The following is a 20486-nucleotide window of genomic DNA, read 5'->3' on the forward strand; positions in this document are numbered from 1 at the left end:
GCGAGTTCTGCTGCCCATAAGGCTGACCGCGTTGTCCAGTTATCAGTGTGCTGTGAAGAGGCAGGCTAATTGGACGGTTTTGATGCGGGTTGGCAAGATTGAAAGTTACGCCAAGTCTTCTATCTGGCGGCGGTGGATGGAAGTAAAATGGATAGTGTACTGGCGGATACATAAGTCGTGAGGCATTCGAACTGGGCAGGGTTGACGGGTTCACTTGATCTTTTGCGAGCATCAGTCTCTCTAAACGTCCCTTGGTTCCGGAATCTCAATGGGAGATTGTGGAGGAAATCCCTACCGGGGTTGATGAAAGCAGCGCTTTGGTATGGATGATGCGTCTCAATCCAATGCCCATTTGCATTGGATACCAACCAGTTGCCGTTGGCATTGAGACCTGGTATATTGCTATCTGGCAGTAGTTGGGCAAAATTTGACGGAGGAAAATCCATGGTCAATCGGATATGAATCTATGACGTTCTTCCAGACACAAAAGTGACCGTAACTCAACCGACTGTGAACTGGTTGGAAGGGGTGGTTAATAGAGGTTGCTCCATAGAAAAGCAAATGAGTGCCGGGGATAATATATAAATATATATTTGAGATCATGTAAACGATCAATGCGCAGACTCCATTAGATAACGCGCACAAGACCAGATGGAAATAGATGTGTGATGTGGGTTGCGGTTGCATGAACTCATCCTGGAAATGATAGACTTGTGATCTAGCCCTCAGCGGGCGGCAGGGGCGTGTGAGAGGAAGGGAGGACGTGGTTTGGTGGTGGGTCCTCATTTCATACCAGTGTTCCAGGCGTCACAAGCGCGGCATCAGGATCCCTCTGCCTGGTTGTCCTTTCCCACCGTTTCCCTCAGGATTTAATTCGATGAATTATGATGTATTGAAAGTTTTCGTAATTACGGAGCTGATACCAAGAGTCCCGGGAACCGCTTTGTGGAGCCTTGCTCGGCATGGTTAGTCGGATGCACTAATCGAAGTATTGAGCCCCACACAGGTAGGTTTGCGGCAATGTGATCATCTTAGCCTAACGTTTTGCATACACTGATCCAGACCTGTGGCCACTGGTCTTTTCACAGAGCCGACAGGGGTGCCTGGTCCTGTCACGGGCCTTGCGAGTCTCCCCAATCTTGCCAAAGGATCGGGCTCCACCAAGTGGGAATCAGGGGTTTGAGCTATGCTGCAACTACGAAGATACGTATATGCGAGCAAGACTCAAATGCTTGGCGTGTAGAGCGCGTCATACTATATATATACATGCGTCTTTCTGTCTTCACAATAAGTCTCCAACGCTCAGTTCTCACAGACGATGACTACTTTTGTGCAGCATACCTGTAATGTTCGAAAAGGTGGGCCTCTTTTCAATTCACCAAGGAGATGGACTTTGATATTCCTCGTTCCGAACGTTTGCTAACATAAACTGGATTTTCAGCCATGGAGCATGTATGTTCAAAGACATCTTTAAGCGTCGCATCCACGCAGATAAACGACGAAACAGAACACGAACATGCCGATGAAAATAACGGGTACTTGCGGGAAGAGCCAGTACACCGTGGACCGAACGATGTTCGCAGAATGCTGCTCGAAAAGAACAAAGAATCAATTGGGCTTCTTTGGAAGCTCGGCCTCATTGACGACGAAGACACCAAATCTCCTCGTCGGGCAGGGTGCTCCCCGAATCAGACTCACTGGGAGTTTGATCTATCCCGGCTTGTACAGGAGAGCCCTGCGAGTCTCGCTAGAATGCTCTCAGATGAAAGCTTCCAAAAGTTCCGAAGTATCCCATATGAAGAGTTTGTACGCAAGGCATTTGGGCTTTCATCAGAGCACATTGATGATTTCCTTTGGCACTACGAGCTCTTCGCCTATAAATTGTATGCCAAATTGGTCAAAGAGGCAGCCAATCCTTTGTTTCATGTGAAAGAAGTTAGTCACCTCAGCCTTTCCGATGCTTCCTTCCCTACCTAACATAGAGACATCCTAACAATATACAGGCTATGGAAGCAATCGATGCTGACCCCTTCATCTGTGCCGCCGTTGAAGATGGCTGCCAAAAATTGAGCACCCCGGGTGAGAATACGGAGGGACCGAAACCGAGACTGGATGCAAGACTCAAAGAATCACTCTGCCGTGTGGTCAACCCACTGAAGAAAGTCCTCTCAGAGCCGGAAACTACACAAAGCATACTGCAAAAGTTAGAAGTCTTGAGGTTTTGTTTCTATGACTTTTATGCGCCCCTTGCTGTTGATTGGCACTCAGCACTTGATACCAGCAACGAATTTTTGGAGCAGATCCGATGGTTTAATATCTCCGCCCTCGCAGAAGGCATTTCGAGAAAGGATCAAGCTCTATTTTCGGAGTACGTTGTTCCCGCTTTTACTAAAGAGGGTCAACCAGCGCGGCGTATCCTGAACACACGATGGAACCATCTCGCCAATGCAGTCAAGCGAATTATGGACGCTGAAATTGGGCTTTCCTCTCGTATTGATGATCTCGCCGAAGTATGGAGACAATTTCCTTAGCTTTCAACAGTGCTGACAGTTTGTTGCAGTCGCTCCATCGTCTCCGCAATAACTATTCTCTAACAGCCGTTGTCCAAGGTGTCAATGCAAGTCGCTTCAAGACACAGGCCCTCACCAAATTCGGCCAACTTGTCAACCCAAACAATGATTACCAGTTTTACCGACGTGAGATGAGCTTAGATGGTATTTCACATGACAATGCTCTACATTTTCTTCATCCGGCACAGATCAGCTTCACGCAAAACGATATGACTTGGGCGAACATTGTCGTGGACGATGCTGCATTCTACATCGTGAGGGCTGACCAACAAAGCTCCCAGATGCAGTTCAGCCCCTTGAACCTCGTGGAAGCTGTGGAAGATAATACTGGATCCAGGGGAGACGATTATACATCCTGTGGTCTCTCCTATTTCAGTACCTTCTTCGCTTGTTTCCGGTGTTAGAGTCATTTGACCTTTTCCCTTTTTCCCATGATGCACCGGGGCATTAAATTACAACTGCGGGAAGCATACTTTCAAATTCAATCGTTATTTTGGATCTTCAAATTCATTTTCGGCAAGATACATCTTTTCCAAAGACCTCAGCTAGTTGCTAGTACCAGCTTCGCCAGAGATGTTTTGTTCAATTGGTGTGCCAAAGCTGGTAGTCATGTTAGATCAAATCATCTTAGAGATACCAATGCTCTTACACTTTTTCCTGAATGACATAACCAATGCTTAGATACTGATGGAACGACGGTGGCCCACGTCGGAGGCGTCCAGACAGCGGGTCCTTGACTTTCTTACGTTTCATGGCTCCCAAGTAGGACGGGAAAAACGTCCCCTCATCAGTTGCCATCAGGCCCCCGTGTGTTTTGTTACACATTTTTCGACAGTGATCTCGGAATTCAGTCATGGTGTTGAAATATCCAAAGTCTTCATCAACGCATTGAGGGCAGACAAACTTCATCCCCGATGCCTCTGCAATTTCCAAAAGAGATTGCATCCTCGATACAATGGGATTCGGAAGCTTCAACGCTCTGTGCCGGACAAAGAATTCTATTTCGAATGCGGCTGCTCGATCAGAGGGCAAGACAACTTCCCACCCAACTAGCTTTCGATAGCTGTACTCGAAACTGGACTTTTCTTCTGCCATAAGCCCTTCATGGATGATTTTGTCCCTTTCCCTCTTGAGATGGTTCTCCAATAATGTGAAATCGACGTAACTACTGAGACAACCAGGGCAGACGTATTTTTTCTTTGCTTTGTTGAGAATGTGGTTGATAACAACAATCTTTTTTTCGTCTTCCGCCATTGTAATAGCAGAATTGGTGGTTCTCAGAAATTCTTTTCTGAATGAATCCAGCTCGAAAGTGATGAGGCGCCGATGAGACTCAGGGAAAGAGCGAAGGACAGTATAGACCTCAGAGGAGGCGGTACCACTGGCTCTTTAGTTGGCGTAACGTTCATCTCCCACGCTCATATTCGGGGATAGTGCAGGCATTAAATACTAGATAGGATAGTCAGTACATCTGCGAGCTGTCGCCGCAGATCGCCCTAAACTCCATTCTGCAGCCGCAGTGAGGGCGTGTATTTTTAGTATTTTAATTGGAACACGAAGCCGATGCAGTTGCACAATCCCTGCAAAATCTTGAACTACGTTTCTGACACGGCTTGTTGCGAAACTAGCACACCTCAATTCGATGTTATGGCTCTATTCCCATTGCAGATAGGCACTGGTGATCAGCTGCTCTTTGCCAATCGAACGTGCCTCATACAGGCATCTTGTTTGTTATTTGCCTAAATTCCTAATTTTATTTTCTTTCTTTGAAAGCCTATCCACACAGTGCTTGCTGTTACAAGCCCCGCTTCGTTCAAACTGGAAACAAGAGGTATTATTTTGGTCCCAACGCAGAGTGGTAGCAACTCGGTGTTCACACCAAGACGATAAATCAGCATTCCTTGAGAGGTAGGAGAGCTTGCAGGAGTGCTTGCCATTGGGTATATAAATTAGATGATGGGTCTATGTAGAAAATGAAGCAGACGGTGTCCAGTAGAATGAAGCGTGGTATAACTCTGGGACAGTTTCAGAGTTCTTGTTTTCCAGACCACAATTTACCAGCAGCTTGTATCCAATGTTAGATCTGATTATCTCTGGTCGTAGGATCTTGTAGTGTTCGAACGACAAGTTCATGATATCGTGAACTTCGCCTGGGGTCTTCGTCACGCGTCTGACTTCGCGTTCAACCTCGTAATATGCCTCTGTGCCTTGGTCACCTCGCGGTGTAACACGATCTGTTATTCTCATATTGCGCAGCTCAGACTATGTTTTAATGATTGGTTAGTTTTTAGATCCGTAGACAGGAACATAACAAAATGCAACAGCTCCGGGAGACTCACTGCAAGCTTGTCCAGACTTCCGGCAGAAATATATTTAACGTGAGGGCCAAGCGCCGAATTCCGATACTCTGCTTCTAGCTCGAGAGTCATTGAAATTGTCGTTCAAGTTATCAAAAGGGATTCCAACCTTGAGGGATTTCCTGTGATTGCTCTTTTGCACTGTAGTATCCGAAGAGCCCCAAGAAGCGAGACCAGAGAGTTCTCGATACACTCATACTTGACACAATAATGTAGACGCTTGTAGAGTAAACAGTAGGAGAAAATATACAACTTCGCAGAAACAGTTTCAAAGCAGTGTAGCGCTCATCTGAAGTATCCGCGATCTAGAGGTTCTTATAGAAAGGTAACAGATATTGCACACCTCCTGAATCGTACCAATGTCCCGTACCTTGGCGACATCCCCATCATTGGTATTATTGTTCAGTTTAGGGGAGCTGCACCATCCTGCTTGTGATATGGGGCTGAACAGATCAGAACAACTGCTTTTGTGAAAGGAGGTCAAAGCGAATTTTGGGACGGAATCATTCAATAAACATCGGAAAGCTGGCCACGGGTGTCCACTCGTAATTATTGTTCGGTATTGTGGATCCGAAATGAAAGGTACCCCAGTTTCTTATCTGTATTAGATGCAAGTTTCGTTGCCCTAGATGGGGTCTCGGAATTCTTTCGAACATGTCGCCTAGCAGCAGTGAATCCAGCAGTGGAGTATAATAGCTAACTTCTGCAGGGATTGTGAAGCCATTTTGTCTCGGTATCTTCGATGGAAAAGGTTACACGACGTACTGGAAATGTCTAGAATACAAATCCTACACTGCCACCATAGCCGTCTTTGCGCTCTTGAGGTTCAGCAGACTTACATTGATCTGATGTTAGTATCTAGGGCATGAAGCTAGACAGATCAGGAACAGGTCAAAGCGAGACCATAGGGCCGATCCACATTCCGATCCGCTTTACCATCCACTTACCATCCACTTACCATCCTCTTTGTCATCCGCTTTACTATCCACTTACCATCCATTTACCATCCACTTACCATCCACTTACCATCCACTTACCATCCACTTACCACCCACATTGCCATCCGCTTTACCATTCTCATTACTATTACCATCCTCTTTGCCATCCACTTTGCCATCCACTTTGCCATCCACTTACCATCCTGTTTGCCATCCACTTACCATCCACTTACCATCCACTTACCATCCACTTACCATCCACTTACCATCCACTTACCATCCACTTACCATCCACTTACCATCCACTTACCATCCACTTACCATCCACTTACCATCCACTTACCATCCGCTTTATTATCCTCTTTGCCATCCACTATACCATCCACTTACCATCCACTTACCATCCACTTACCATCCTCTTTGCCATCCGCTTTATTATCCACTTACCATCCACTTACCATCCTCTTTGCCATCCACTATACCATCCACTTACCATCCTCTTTGCCATCCACTTACCATCCACTTACCATCCACTTACCATCCACTTACCATCCACTTACCATCCACCTACCATCCGTTTACCAACCTCTTTGCCATCCGCTCTACCATCCACTTACCATCCACTTACCATCCACTTACCATCCTCTTTGCCATCCACTTACCAACCATCCTCTTTGCCATTCACTTACCATCCACTTACCATCCACTTACCATCCTCTTTGCCATCCGCCCATTGACCATCCATTTACTATCCGTTTACCATCCACTTACCATCCTCTTTGCCATCCACTATACCATCCACCTACCACCCACACGATTATCCACACGACCATCCACCTTGCCATCGCTGCCATCCCAACTCTCGTTCATACAGCCAAGAAATTAGTATGCCGCGACGTGTCCGGAACCAGAAGCCGCTTAGCGTACACGAGGCTTTGCAAAAAGTCAGAGATTGCCACAGAACGCTCAACCTAATCGACAAGTCTCAATCTCAGAAAATACAAGGTGCTATCAAAATTCTGGACGGAGTGCAAGAATCTACCAAACGCCACAAATACAAGATGTTCTTGGAGGATTTGCTTAAGCATGATGATGACGCTGGTCCAGTCCTCGTCATGTTATGTGCTATAGCTTTAGGCCAAGCGAAGATCGCACACATGAATAAAGCCACTCGATCTACACTCCTCTCTCAGATCAAGGATCTCTCCGAAGAGTTTGACCACCCGATATTACGATCACTAGCTTCCAGGGAAGGGCTGTCTTCGAGGATTGGTACGCTATTCTTGAGGATAATAAGGAGGGTACTGATGTTTGCAGATCCGAGTATCGCACGTGAAATTGTTAACCAGTTACCTGGAATACAGCACGATGGTGAAGTGGAACAAACGCAACTAAGGGAAAACGGAAGGCGTGAGTTCCCTGCCTCTATTCGTACAGGCGCTGTCTTACCAACGCATCATTAGAAATTCGATTTATGTTGACAGGAGCTCCAACAAGCCACATATCCCTCTTGAGCACCCTGATCCCAGATGCCATCCAAACTAGTCGTCTGTGGATGACAGAGAGACAAACAGGCGAGCCTAGAACCGGATGCGTGACGACAATGATCCCTCGGGATGAAAATGCAGATATTTCGATCACTTTGTGGGTTGGACAACAGGCGGGAATGCAATTGTCGAATCTCATGGAATTGGAATTGCAACCTACTTGGTCATCGCAACATGAGCGTTAATCACTTTGACCCTGTGCTTAGGAGGGACCAAAAATCTGTCGTTCTCAATAACATTGTCGTATGACTTCGTTTGGTTCGGATTCGACGGGTGAATAATCATGATCAGTGTCCCTCTGCCTTCTAACCATCGCTCCTCGTCGATGGCGTCAAAAATGTGGGCCACTATATGCTCCTCTTTTCCACCGAGGGCATCGCTTCCAACAGGTATTTTGCTGGGGTTCGACATCTGAACAATGAAGAGAACTGTGTCGTGTTAGGGCACGGTTTAATTAATGGCGAAATCAGACTACCAGAAAGTAATACCGACAGCCCTATTTACAGCAATTTTTTGCGATAAGGCGCACCTAACTTCTGTCAAACTGGGAAAAAAGAAAAAGGTCAGCACAGGCAAAGAAAGCCGGATGATGCCATGCCTACGTTTGTTGATCGTAAGACGCGTGAAGATGCTCAAGAGTCCACTCTGCAAATGGGCATTCAAGGGAGAGATTTGGAAGTGCTTTTCAGAGCAAAACCTATATTTTGGAGGCCGTGGTGTATAAGACAAGGAGGATCTGAGCAAGTCGGGTAGCCTGCAACAGTGCCCGACGACGTGAAGAAGTGGGATGGATGCCGAGGGGCAAATTCAAACAGAGGAAATGGAGCATAGTTTACCCGGAATAACTTACGACCGAACACTGTCTGACAAAAATCAATATGATTATTTCATGACCCACAGAGGCTTCACATTGTTAGTCGATAGTCGATGGCTTTACTACTAAATGAGTTCAATTATTATTCGGCAGCTACAACTTGAAGTTCGTAGGGCGAGATGTAAGTCCAGCATATCACGAAATCGAATGCTTGTCGAGCGAAAATATAAACCTTCACTACAGTGCATGATGATAGATGGTAAAATATATGGTAACGTGGATGGTAGGAAAAAAGGCGGATGGTAGAAGGGATGGTAGAGACGATAAGCTACAGATGACACGGGATTGCGGCAGCCAAAATTGTGGAAGGTGGGGGTAACAGTGAATGGTAAGTGGATGGTAAGTGGATGGCAAAGAGGATGGCAATGGTAATGAGAATGGTAAAGCGGATGGTAATGTGGGTGGTAAGTGGATGGTAAATGGATGGTAAATGGATGGTAAGTGGATGGTAAATGGATGGTTAATGGATGGTAAATTGATGGTAAATGGATGGTAAATGGATGGTAAATGGATGGTAAATGGATGGTAAAAGGGCGGATGGCAAAGAGGATGGTAAGTGGATGGGCAAAGAGGATGGTAAGTGGATGGTAAGTGGATGGTAAGTGGATGGTAAGTGGATGGTAAGTGGATGGTAAATGGATGGTAAATGGATGGTAAGTGGATGGTAAATGGATGGTAAATGGATGGTAAGTGGATGGTAAATGGATGGTAAATGGATGGTAAATGGATGGCAAAGAGGATGGTAAGTGGATGGTATAGTGGATCGCAAAGAGGATAATAAAGCGGATGGTAAACGGATAGTAAATGGATGGTAAATGGGCGGATGGCAAAGAGGATGGTAAGTGGATGGTAAGTGGATGGTAAGTGGATGGCAAAGAGGATGGTAAGTGGATGGCAAAGAGGATGGTAAGTGGATGGCAAAGTGGATGGCAAAGAGGATGGTAATAGTAATGAGAATGGTAAAGCGGATGGCAATGTGGGTGGTAAGTGGATGGTAAATAGATGGCAAAGAGGATGGCAATGGTAATGAAGATGGTAGCGTGCATGCTGCAGTGGTTGATGGACAATACCAAAGCTACTGGAAATTTATTCTCGTTTACATAAGGTAGCATTGTTTGTATTGACTCGTACCTGTTGATTGGCTACGAACGACTCGGAATTGCTGCAGCGAAATGGTCAGACCCATGTGATCTCCAATCGCCTCATTCTTTCTCGGTAGATAGGTCTTCGTTGATGTTAACCTAAAGTGATTTATTCGAGGGATGAACGACAACCGTGCGCGCGTTCAACTTGGAGACACTAGTAGTATATATAGCCCTAATTTTCCTCATTCAAATGTTTTATCAGAAGTTCTACAGGCATTCGCACAACGAGATTCTTGAAATCCTCCTAGCACTCAGCAATCTATAGGGCAAAACATCTTTCGCTTAAAGGTATTTCAATTTTCGATCATCTATGGGTCGTCATTCATGCTAACTTTTCGATTAGATGTGTTGGTTACGGTATAGGACATTCGACGGTCCAAATGGCTGCGGCTGCACCTTCTTCATTACGGTCCTGCGCTGCCCTATGTCTGAGCAGCGTCACGATCAAGCCTACTGCGAACCGCAAAGCGGCAAAATACGAGATCTTCCTCGATTATACCCTGATGCAGACAAAGGGCACCCTGGTAAATGCCCAGTATGCCTTGGCATTACTCCCAGCAGCTCCGAATTTTCAGAATTTGGAGAATGATTGAGACGAGGAAGTTACATCAGTGTTCTGCGTATGGTTTGGAAAGCCTCATCTGCCAATTATTTTCCATTCTGCCACTACCTGATTCTGGACCCTAAAGTTGGTGGCATGATGTAACTTATGTGCTCGTTTGTCGTCGTCCAAAATCTGTACTCGTCTCGACTACTGGATATATTTCCATGAAAGACTTATAGAAGCCAGTGTTCAGACTTTCAATGTATGAACAACCTTAAAATGGAATGTAGCACCTCGGAAAACGTACGAGTCCTTAATTTTAAACACGACCATAGAACCAAACGGATTGTTCATGCCTTGACCGCCTCAACTTCGTAGATAAACACAGCATGAATGGCCATTACAGAAGCACTTTCAATATTTTGCCACATAGTCGGGAAAGCGTTGATAGTGGATACCAACACCTTTTGTCTTGGTCCGTCAGGTTCGACTTCCCCATGCACTAGTCTCCCCTTCTTGGCAGTTCAAGTACGCCCATAGTCAAGCTCATATACCGCCACAATTGTCCAAGTGGTACGAATGGCAGATATGTAAGTTATTTCAAACCCTGCGCAGCTGGCTAGGACGGCCATGAGCGCCTTCTGAGATTTCAACCTTGCAAAAAATCAGACATCCCAGTCGGTGACAGTTAAAAGGACACTCCCTACTAGATCAAGCTAAGGCGGGGATATCCCTATATGTCGTATTTTATAGTTTGTTGATATGGCTTTTGCGTTTAACCTAATCTAGTAAAGGTGCGCTTTCAGTGGTTGCTATCTCAGTCCCGAAAATGCCACCCTTTTCGTCTAGCGGTGAGGTCACCTGATCTAAAACGACAATTGATGCAAGGGGTTGATGATCAGGTCAGCGGTCAGGTCAGCTGAGCTTTGCGACGGTTATAAATGGGAGTGGAACCCCAATCATAACAGTCTTTCTCTCATGTTGGCTTGCAAATTAAACTTTCCAATGTGCTCTAAGAGAGTGATACTGCGACTTCGGGAAGATGACTTTCCAGACATATCATACACAGGGATTGTTGCATGTGTGAAGGCATATTTAGTCTTCACTGAACGCCCTGCTGAGGAGGCACTCGAAGGGAAGCATTTTTGGCACTTCCAACCTTCGAATGGTAAAGCAGACTCAAGGTTTCATATCGTTATCGACATCGATAAAGTCGGTCATTCGGGTGCTATCCAGCAGACTTTTCCTCATGAAATCTATCGTGTCATGAAAATACAAAATGAGATGTGAGATAACGTGCTATCCGGCGAACTGTGAGGAGCAAAAACTGATGACTTGCCTTAGACGCATAGTTCCTTATCGCCGCAAAATGGTGCGGGACAGCCTTTTATGCAAGATTCGCCCATTTTCTGATGCTTTCTATCCCTGGGGACAGGATCAGGTGGTCGACGTTGATCCTAATCCGTAGGGGTAATTGAAGCAGACATCACTACCAGGAGAGTGACTGGGGTATGTTCAGGGAGACCTTTCCTTGTCCCAAATGGCAGAAGCATTTGGCTTCTATTAGGGATACATTTGAATAGCTAGATATTCGAATCCCAAGGAATGGAGTGACTCTGGACCGTGGATGTGGACTTGATTCTTCGGATCTAGTGAGCCCTAAGATGCTACAGCTTTAGGAAGATGCTACCTGAAGACGAATATTGTGAAGTTTCTGGCATACGAGGATATCCACCACCATCGATCAAGGACAGAGATTGAATTTGAGCTCCTAATCACCTTCGTGCAGAATTTGGAAAAGATCGCGACAGCACACCTTGCCGGGATGCTTCTGATCTATGGCCAGGTGAAGATTGCCCGCAGCAATGAAGCCGCCAAGGGGTCTGGCTCTTCTAAGTGATTCCTGTTATGAGAAGCTCTGTTGAAGATTTTACTATATCTGATTTTTAATGGCTGTGAATTCTATGCCACGCTTGTTTATGCTCGGACCGGTCTTTAATATCTCAGTTTCCTCTTTGGATTTTCGAGCCTTTTAATTGAGATTGTTTATGACATTTGGAGAGAATTCATAATTGATAAACATGAATGTTCATCCTCCACGAACGTGACCAGTAAGCACTAATCTTAGCATTGATCTCCTTTCCAGCATCCAGCGAAAGGGTGCACGGAATTTGGACATTTGGTAGTGATCATACCTTAACTTTCGCCATACCAGTGTCACCCGCCCTCGGCCCTTATCAACCTTCGGTATTGCCTCGTTACTTTCGGGAATATGGGGAGCAGGTGAAGCTTCACTCCCATCTCTAGAAGAGAATGAGCGAAATTGCTTCCTCTCTTTTGTCCGTGGAATGCTTACCTGGCTCCCTGGGGAGAGGAAGACCGCTCGTCAATTGATAGAGCCCTTATTCCTCATACTCAATAAATGATCCTGCGATGTCCTCTGCGAATACCTGGAGCGCACGTCTGGATCCCAGATCACGTGGTGTATAGTTCGGTCCAAGTGGCAGCGTAATAGGCTGCTACTGCGCTAGGCAATAGGGGAGGCAGCTATTTTGACTACAAGCACAGTAATATTTGAAATAAATTTTACCTCTATACTCTCTCAAATTCATTCCCGAACCCGAAGTTGAAACATTCCAATTTAATTTCGATCTGTCTAGTTGGAAGAGCTACTAGAGGTTGTCCCATTGAAGAGAAAAATGAGTGACCGAGACGATGTACAAATATTTATTTGAGATCAAGTGAACGATCAATGCGCAGGCTGGATTGGATAATGCACATTTATGTAGTCACATAGGGAGATTATCATATGGCCAGATGGGAATAGATGTGTGATATGCGGTTGCATGACCTCGTCGTCGAAATGATGTACTTGACCGAACCCTCAGCGGGGGGGGGGGAAGCGTGTGAGAGGACGAGGTGGCTTAGTTGCGGGTCCTCTTATTTCAGCAGTGTTCCAGGCCTCACAAGCGGTGTCTCCTCTGCAAAAGGGTCTTTTCTCACGGTTTCCTTCAAGATTTAATTCAGTGAATTATGCTGTATTGAAATTTTTGTAATTACAGCGGCTGATACCAAGACTCCGGGGAATCGCATTACGGAGCCCTGTTCGGCATTGTCAGTTGGATAAACTAATCAAAGTATTGAGCCCCACCCGCCCCAACCACAATGCATGCTTTATTTGTGCAGCTTTTCAGGATGAGAGGCCTGAAGAGCGCTGAGAACATGAAAGGTCCTTAAGCTCCGAATTTGGGGGCAAGCTTCCCAGAATTCGACCTGCGCTCAGGGCTGCAGACACTCTTACGTACTGCCAGATAGGCTTGGATCTGTGGCCGCTCTGTGGTGCTTTCGCACTCACCACGAGTGGAGGAAGGCTGGCAAAAGATTGGAGCCTAAAACAGACATGGCCGGGAAGATCGGTGAAGATCAGGAGAAATCATCTCTTTTTTTCCAGCTTACCTCCAAGCTTTCTACCAACAGCTTTTGTCTTCGCAGCATCACAAGACAAGGTACTACGCACATGAAGAACAATTTCCAAGCGATTTGCCTACCCTGCAGCCAATCCTGGCGCCTTGTCCCTACTATTTGGCAACCAGAAAGGCTTACGAAACCTCCTGGGGTATGTGGTAGTCGATCACAGAAGCTCCGCACTCCGGGAAACCTGGAACATGGCCTACGAATCCGGGCGTTGGCTCCACAAATGCAGGCCTGGGACAGGAACAGAGGTCTGGAGGCGCCATGCATACTCTAGTGCGGTATGGCGGGCCTCCGGGTAATAGACCTATTCCACCCCCTCTTCGAGTTTTGTATACTAGTAACAACAGGACGGTATTAGCCCAGGCTAAATATATAACTTGCACCTCCATATTTCGATGCTCATTCAAAACGCTTATATCTGATATTTCCCCCATCGTATACGGAGACAACATTGCAACAGGTATTATCTTTCATATCCATCGTCACCTTTTGCTAGGACATATCAGAATCACCACTTTGCTAATCACTCAGTCCAATCTATAATAGTTCCTTTCTTGGCCGCCATTAAGCCCATCCTCATCGTTGCTTATCCGAATATCCGCCACAAATGGCCCAAGACAATCGCCGGAGATCTCTTTATTCTCATGTTCTTGAACGAACTGCGATTGTGAATCCTCAAACGCTGCTGGAGTATCTCCTTGCATGCTACCCAATCTTGCTCATGCTGCTGTTCGTCGTGGTCTGTGTGAGCAGGATGGTCGTCAAGAGCAAGACCGAGCAAAAAAGGTCACAGAACAAAGATGGTCAGCTTCCCAGGCGGACCTGGAACCCGATGGCTTCTGGTCAGACTAAGCCTTTCTCTGGCACCGTCAAACACTGCTTCAACTGGCTCTCTGCTGGTGTGCTTGTGACGTTCCTTGTTGATGCCACGGTCTATATCACCCATATGTTAATGGCCCGTTCCGAGTATCGGTGGCGCGGACAGTCAGTAGTGGTGCGTCTCTATGTTCTTTGTTAAACCTTGCTATGATACAGTATATCTAATACCCACAGATTTATATCGTCGGCTCTATTTTTGCCTACGCAGTTATTCTTGTCAGCATAGTCGATACCACACCTTCCCCGACGGCCACTCAGCTCACATGTTGGTCCTTCGCCATTCTCGTCGAGCTCATCATTTTTACCACGACCCTCTCGCTTTACACCTCCGTCTATCGTGAGCCAGTAGTCGGTAACCCCAGCGGAGGCCCGATACGCCAAGGGATCACCTTTTGGGAGTGCATGGAACTGGTCCCCAACGGTGTCCGTATCTTGATTCTGATCACTCTCGTTCTACTCTACTACACCAAGTCCGGTGCTCCTATAGATCATGATGAAAACTTAGAGGGAGAGCCAGATCATGCTACTGAGGCAACTGGATTGCTGAAGTCTCCGCGCACAAAGGGCTGTGGTGGTAAAGGTCACGCCTATGGTTCAACAGGCGGAGCTGCGAGACCCGCAGAGCCCAAACCACCAAGATCCTGGGTCCGACCAGAAGAGTTGCCATCCATGAGCTTCTTCGATTATTTAGGTGGTTTCTCACGGTTCTTCCCTTACATGTGGCCATCCAAGTCCCCACGCTTGCAGGTTGTAGCTGTGGCTTGCTTCGTTCTTGTCATACTTCAGCGAATTGTCAATGTGATGACACCCGTTCAGGTTGGGGCGATAACTACGGTTCTGGCGGACCAGCAAGCCGGAAACACATTCTACACCCCATGGTTCGAGATATGCATGTATGTTTTCTGCCTGTGGCTACAGGAAGTTCTGGGTTCTCTACGCACTGGCCTTTGGATTCCGATGGGCCAGTATTCCTACCTGGAGCTTTCTGCTGCCGTTTTCGAACATGTTCACAGCCTCAGTTTGGACTTTCACCTAGAAAAACAGACGGGTGAACTCCTATCAGCTCTGAACAAAGGCAAATCGGTCAATTCATTCCTAGAACAAGTCACCTTCCAGTTCGTTCCTACATTAGCTGACCTGCTCATCGCAATTGGGTACTTTATGGTTGCATTTGATGTCTACTATGCTCTTGTGGTTGGGATCTCGGCATTTGTTTATCTTTATGTCACCATTCGCATGGCCCAGTGGAGTGCGAAGACCAGAAGACAGATGGTCAATGCCTCGAGACATGAAGATGCGGTGAAGTAAGTTTTAAAAGTTATCTGCAGTCTGAATTACAACAACGCTGACATGCACACACAGAAACGATTCAATGATGTCGTATGAAACGGTGAAATATTTCAATGCGGAGCAACACGAGTTTGAGCGCTACCGCCGTGCTGTGTGCGATTTCCAAACTACTGAGTACTACTCATTCCTCTGCGGAGCCATGATGAGCACCAGTCAAAAAACTGTCTTGATGACCTCTTTGTTGTTCACATGCTTCATCGCTGTATACCAGGTTTCAACTCTCCAGCAGCCTGTGGGTCGATTTGTGACATTGTTGATGTACATGAACCAGCTCCAAGGCCCATTGAGCTATTTCGGTGCATTCTATGTTTCTATACAGTCTGCTTTAATCAATGCAGAGCGCATGTTGGAGCTTTTCAGAGAGCAGCCGACAGTCACTGATAGCCCTTGTGCTACCCCACTGGCAACTTGTCAGGGAATGATCGAGTTTCAGGATGTTGGCTTCTCGTATGATGCACGCAAGCCTGTATTGAATGGTCTTTCGTTTAGTTGTCAACCTGGGTCCACTACGGCCCTGGTTGGAGAGTCTGGTGGGGGCAAATCCACGGTTTTCCGTCTCCTCTTCCGATACTACAACCCTAAGAAAGGCAAAATTCTCGTCGACGGACATGACGTGCAGAATATTGCTATCGATTCTCTTCGAAGACATGTCGGTGTTGTGCCGCAGGATACGATGCTTTTCAACGAAACTCTGATGTACAACCTCAAGTACGCGAAACCCGATGCCTGTGATGAAGACGTCCGCCGGGCCTGTCGCATGGCCGATATTCATACCAAGATCGAGAGCTTCCCAGATGGCTACAATACCAAAGTTGGAGAGCGTGGACTACGCCTTAGCGGCGGTGAGAAACAGCGTGTGGCCATAGCTCGTACTATTCTCAAAAATCCTCAAATCATACTGCTGGATGAAGCTACTTCCGCGCTCGACACTCAAACGGAAGAACATGTTCAGCAATCCCTATCAGCTCTCTCCAATGGCCGAACTACGCTCGTCATTGCCCATCGACTAAGTACCATCAAGTCAGCAGATCGCATCTTGTTTTTAGAAAACGGCCGGGTGGCAGAGAGTGGCTCCCATGAGCAGCTGGTGAATATGGAAGGCCGTTATGCCCGCATGTGGCAGAAGCAAAATGGCGAGGACAAATCTTAAGCCCAAGGCAGGGTGAACTGCATCCAATCAGATCAGGTGTACGAAAATCCAAGTCAAACTGACCACAGAAAGGAGGCAATGCTGTGGTTCATAGGGGAAACAGCACCCGGGCAAATTCGTTTGCAAAAGAAATTTATATAATTGATCACAGTTTGCGTATGATATGTTCTCGTGATTCTTGAATAGATTTTCAAACAAAATCGGTCACAAAGATGGATACGTAATAATAGCACGCAGCTCCGAAATAACATACTTGGCAGGCATCCTCTGATGCTACTTCTCTTTTTTAATCGAATGAGAAAGCAAACCACCATTCCAAGGGTAAGGCGTTACGCAAATATTGTCCATGTTTGCGCTGTTTGAAGAGTACATGTCGTGCATAAGATACAAAGGCATTTGCCCAAAGCAAACATACGTCATTATTCCTCGAGGAGATAATTCCACAGCATGTCCTTGCCTGCGACCGAGGTACGTGCGGAGTAAGTCTGGACTTGGTAGTGTCACGCGTTGTGTGGATGGAGTTCATCGTTCCTGGGAACTGCTATCTTCTCCGCAGCCCATCAGGAACTTGGTTGGTGGGGGGAGGGGGGTGGGCGTCTGTCGGCAACAGATAGCATGGTGCAGATTGAGTTCCCGGTTTGATTGGAGAGCGGGAATAACTGCATGAGGCCAGTTTCTAATGCTTTGTCGACGACCCCTCTCTTTCTGCCGACCCCCTATCTTGTTGACGATCCCGTTTTCCACCCCCCGTCCATTTCTAACCCCCGTCCATTTCCAATCCCCCCGTACCAATATTTCGTACGTTACCAAGACAGTCATCGTTGGCTATAGTTTCAAAATTTAGGAATTGCTCTCGCATCCTTGTTATTTCCTGCATAAGGCCGATCAGACTCTTGTTAGAAAGACACTTGACGTACCAGGTCTAGAAACAAAAGCTGAATCAGCCATCGTAGCGGTCGTTGCGCGCTTAGGATGCAAGATTTTAAATAGGCACAGAATTAGTATCTACTAATTGATGCAAGCCAAAGTAGGTCAAAGTGCGATTGTCGAGCGCAATCGCTTTCTCAACTCACTTGGCGGCTCACTTGTCGGCTCACTTGTCGGCTCACTTGTCTAATCACTTCCATCTTGCTTCTCGACTCACTTATCGACTCAGCTGTCGAAAGACTTCTTATCTCACTTCCCATCCCCACTTCTGGACTTACTTTTCGACTCACTTGTCGTCTCACTTCACGAATTACTTTCCGACTCGCTTCTATCTCACTTCCCTAGTCATTTCTTATCCCACGTCTTGACTCGCCATGCTGCGGTCTCTATCTTGCCTTTTCACCCGGAGCTTGACTTATCGTCTCCCTCAGCGGTCTTGTTCTTACCAGATGACGCTGAAATTTTCTTTTACATCTAGAGATTTCTATCTTAACTGCTATTTTCGAATTTTTCAGATACCTCAATTTTATTTAAAATCATATAATGCCTACGCAACTATGTGCTCTGGTCCACTCATCCTCAGTGGTATCCTTCTGTAAATCCTAGATACCACATCTCTTTGCAGCTGTCTACATAAAAAATGGTGCTCAAAATGGAACCAGGTGCACAGCCTTCGACAGAGGCGTCCCAGGGCCCAGAGGCTTTGATACTATCAGCATTAACACGGAAGGGTCATTTTGCTGGCTCTTAGACTCACAATTGCTTGGCGCCCTAAGCTGGAGCAACAAGGTAAGGCAGGATGTTTCTTCTCTGAAAGATCTCGTCGAAGTCGGACAATGATGGAATTTCAACGTGGGCGTTGCTGGAAGGAGGTTTGCCAGGACAGACATGAGTTCCACCAGCAGTCTTGATCCATGCTTGACAGACAGAGCATCGTTGAGCCATGATAATCTGGTATGATAGAGTTCTAGAGCAGGAATATTGACTTGAGGTAAGAGAGGCCTTTTTTGGTTCGCATATTTTCGAAGAACATGCCGACATGTTCGTTAATATATGTTTCGTCGTCTGTCTGCCTTAGGCCAAAATCGGCTGCATAAGACGCAGAAAGAGGGGAGGTAGGTGGGACGAAAGTATCATCTGGCAGGTCTAGGCCAAGAAAGAGTCAGCAGCTCGCGCTAGGACCGCATTGTCTAAGACCTTGAAATAGTTCGCATCCACACCGCCAATTCAGCTCAGCACTCGAACCGCAAAATCAACGAGGCAGTCGCTGATATCATTTATTAGGTCAGGTTCAAGACGGAAGAGCGTACGATACATTTCGTATTGTCTCATCTAGAAGTTTTCACTCATCGCTTTTCCTGCTGTACCAATGAATCCATATATGACAGACCCAGAAGAGATACCAACCTCCGACCTATACGCGGATCTGCCGCTCTATGGTCGCTACTTTCCCAAACCGGAGGACTTTGGCATTGATATCCAGCATGTCAGATCCCACTCTGCGGACTCATTGAAATACTGGGCTTCAGTGGTTGATCTTTGCAATGAATCTATTAGAATCTACCCGGCTGATGAGGGTGGTCGCGATGTGTTTGCCCTTGGCAGCATCATTATCAAGTCGAGCCATCTGCATACGCGAAGCTATGCCGAGATCGACTACTCATATGCGGATGCCAATGAAGTCGAGGCTATTGCTGTTGCGAAAAATGTTTTAGAAGGTGTCAAAGTACCCGAGATTTACTTTGCCGGCAAGGTATCCGTTATCCCTTGCTCGTCGACTTTTTCTATCGCTTACCAGATTTAAGATAAACGGTCGCCAGGTGTTGATCCAGGAAAGGCTCCCAGGCGTTGCATTGGCCGTGGCATGGCCGTATTTGTCGCAAGACCAAAAACAGTCCTTCAAACAGCAAGCACGAGGAATCCTTCGACAGCTGCAATCAGTGAAGCCCACCAATTCCCAGGTCCGCGCCCACATCGTATCTGATCCAAACATTCAGAACAATGGCCGTATCCAACCCTTGGAGTACAATATCCTGTTTTCGGGTGCCAATACCGACCCAGACCTGAGCTTCATGCACAACGATCTTACCGAGTCCAACTTGATAGTTGACAACGACAAGATCGTGGGGCTCATTGATTGGGAGATGGCTGGCTTCTTTGGCCTGAGAACGGCCGGGGAAGTCCACCGTAGGGTCAGGCCACATGAATCTGTGTTTTGGAAAAGTTTGTATGAGGATGATATGGTGGTTTATGAATAGCTCTAACGTCTATTTCTTGCTACGGGGATATCGAAAACGGAATAAGAAGTATTTATATTTTCATTGAAAAAAAAAAAAAAAAAAGGCAGGCAAATTCTGAAGACAACAAGTTTCAAGTTTCCCTCAAAACATGGAGGAAGTTAAAGAGTTGTCCGTGTATGGCGAGCAAAATGAACCTATAATGGAATCAAATAAATAAATTTACCTGCTCAAGCAGGAGAACGATTAAGAGCCGACGTGAGTCGATCAGGTTGATGTTGCGTTGTTTATACCGCTAATGTTATTCGGTTAAATAATAAATAAATTTTTCCACAAGAAAGACATGTGGCAAGCTTTATCCGATCCTGCAAACTGGTCGCGGCCATTACTTCCCTGCGGCACATAAATTGATGCCAGGATAGGATCCAAGCGCCTAGCGGATGAGATCCAGGGACACGGATCCATCTAGCTGGTTCCTAGGAGTAGCAGACTAG

At 46.4% G+C, this 20486-nt stretch overlaps 6 protein-coding genes across 6 annotated transcripts; 4 read left to right on the top strand and 2 right to left on the bottom strand.

The window, feature by feature from the left end:
• Nucleotides 1-1443: 1443 nt before the first annotated feature.
• PENARI_c039G05554 (uncharacterized protein) lies at nucleotides 1444-2974 on the top strand (the record flags this gene model as incomplete). The annotated part of the gene is made up of 3 exons (XM_022637034.1): nucleotides 1444-1935; nucleotides 2004-2510; nucleotides 2561-2974. The coding sequence occupies 3 exons, from the start codon at nucleotides 1444-1446 to the stop codon at nucleotides 2972-2974; spliced, it is 1413 nt and encodes a 470-aa protein (XP_022483107.1).
• Nucleotides 2975-3115: 141 nt separating this feature from the next.
• PENARI_c039G08204 (uncharacterized protein) lies at nucleotides 3116-3425 on the bottom strand (the record flags this gene model as incomplete). The annotated part of the gene is made up of 2 exons (XM_022637040.1): nucleotides 3116-3170; nucleotides 3220-3425. 2 exons carry the CDS (start codon nucleotides 3423-3425, stop codon nucleotides 3116-3118), a joined length of 261 nt encoding a protein of 86 aa, XP_022483096.1.
• A 1107-nt stretch (nucleotides 3426-4532) lies between these two features.
• PENARI_c039G02436 (uncharacterized protein) lies at nucleotides 4533-4999 on the bottom strand (the record flags this gene model as incomplete). Its single annotated transcript, XM_022637025.1, has 2 exons — nucleotides 4533-4832; nucleotides 4910-4999. The coding sequence occupies 2 exons, from the start codon at nucleotides 4997-4999 to the stop codon at nucleotides 4533-4535; spliced, it is 390 nt and encodes a 129-aa protein (XP_022483098.1).
• Nucleotides 5000-9811: 4812 nt separating this feature from the next.
• PENARI_c039G05532 (uncharacterized protein) lies at nucleotides 9812-11875 on the top strand (the record flags this gene model as incomplete). The annotated part of the gene is made up of 2 exons (XM_022637033.1): nucleotides 9812-9966; nucleotides 11659-11875. 2 exons carry the CDS (start codon nucleotides 9812-9814, stop codon nucleotides 11873-11875), a joined length of 372 nt encoding a protein of 123 aa, XP_022483105.1.
• Nucleotides 11876-14056: 2181 nt separating this feature from the next.
• Nucleotides 14057-16828, top strand: PENARI_c039G12454 (uncharacterized protein; the record flags this gene model as incomplete). Its single annotated transcript, XM_022637057.1, has 3 exons — nucleotides 14057-14443; nucleotides 14503-15632; nucleotides 15691-16828. 3 exons carry the CDS (start codon nucleotides 14057-14059, stop codon nucleotides 16826-16828), a joined length of 2655 nt encoding a protein of 884 aa, XP_022483090.1.
• Nucleotides 16829-19124: 2296 nt separating this feature from the next.
• Nucleotides 19125-20013, top strand: PENARI_c039G00213 (aminoglycoside phosphotransferase family protein; the record flags this gene model as incomplete). The annotated part of the gene is made up of 2 exons (XM_022637014.1): nucleotides 19125-19508; nucleotides 19561-20013. 2 exons carry the CDS (start codon nucleotides 19125-19127, stop codon nucleotides 20011-20013), a joined length of 837 nt encoding a protein of 278 aa, XP_022483129.1.
• Nucleotides 20014-20486: the final 473 nt, after the last annotated feature.

This window comes from Penicillium arizonense, assembly GCF_001773325.1.
Source record: "Penicillium arizonense strain CBS 141311 chromosome Unknown PENARI_contig039, whole genome shotgun sequence".
Taxonomy (NCBI): Eukaryota; Fungi; Ascomycota; class Eurotiomycetes; order Eurotiales; family Aspergillaceae; genus Penicillium; species Penicillium arizonense.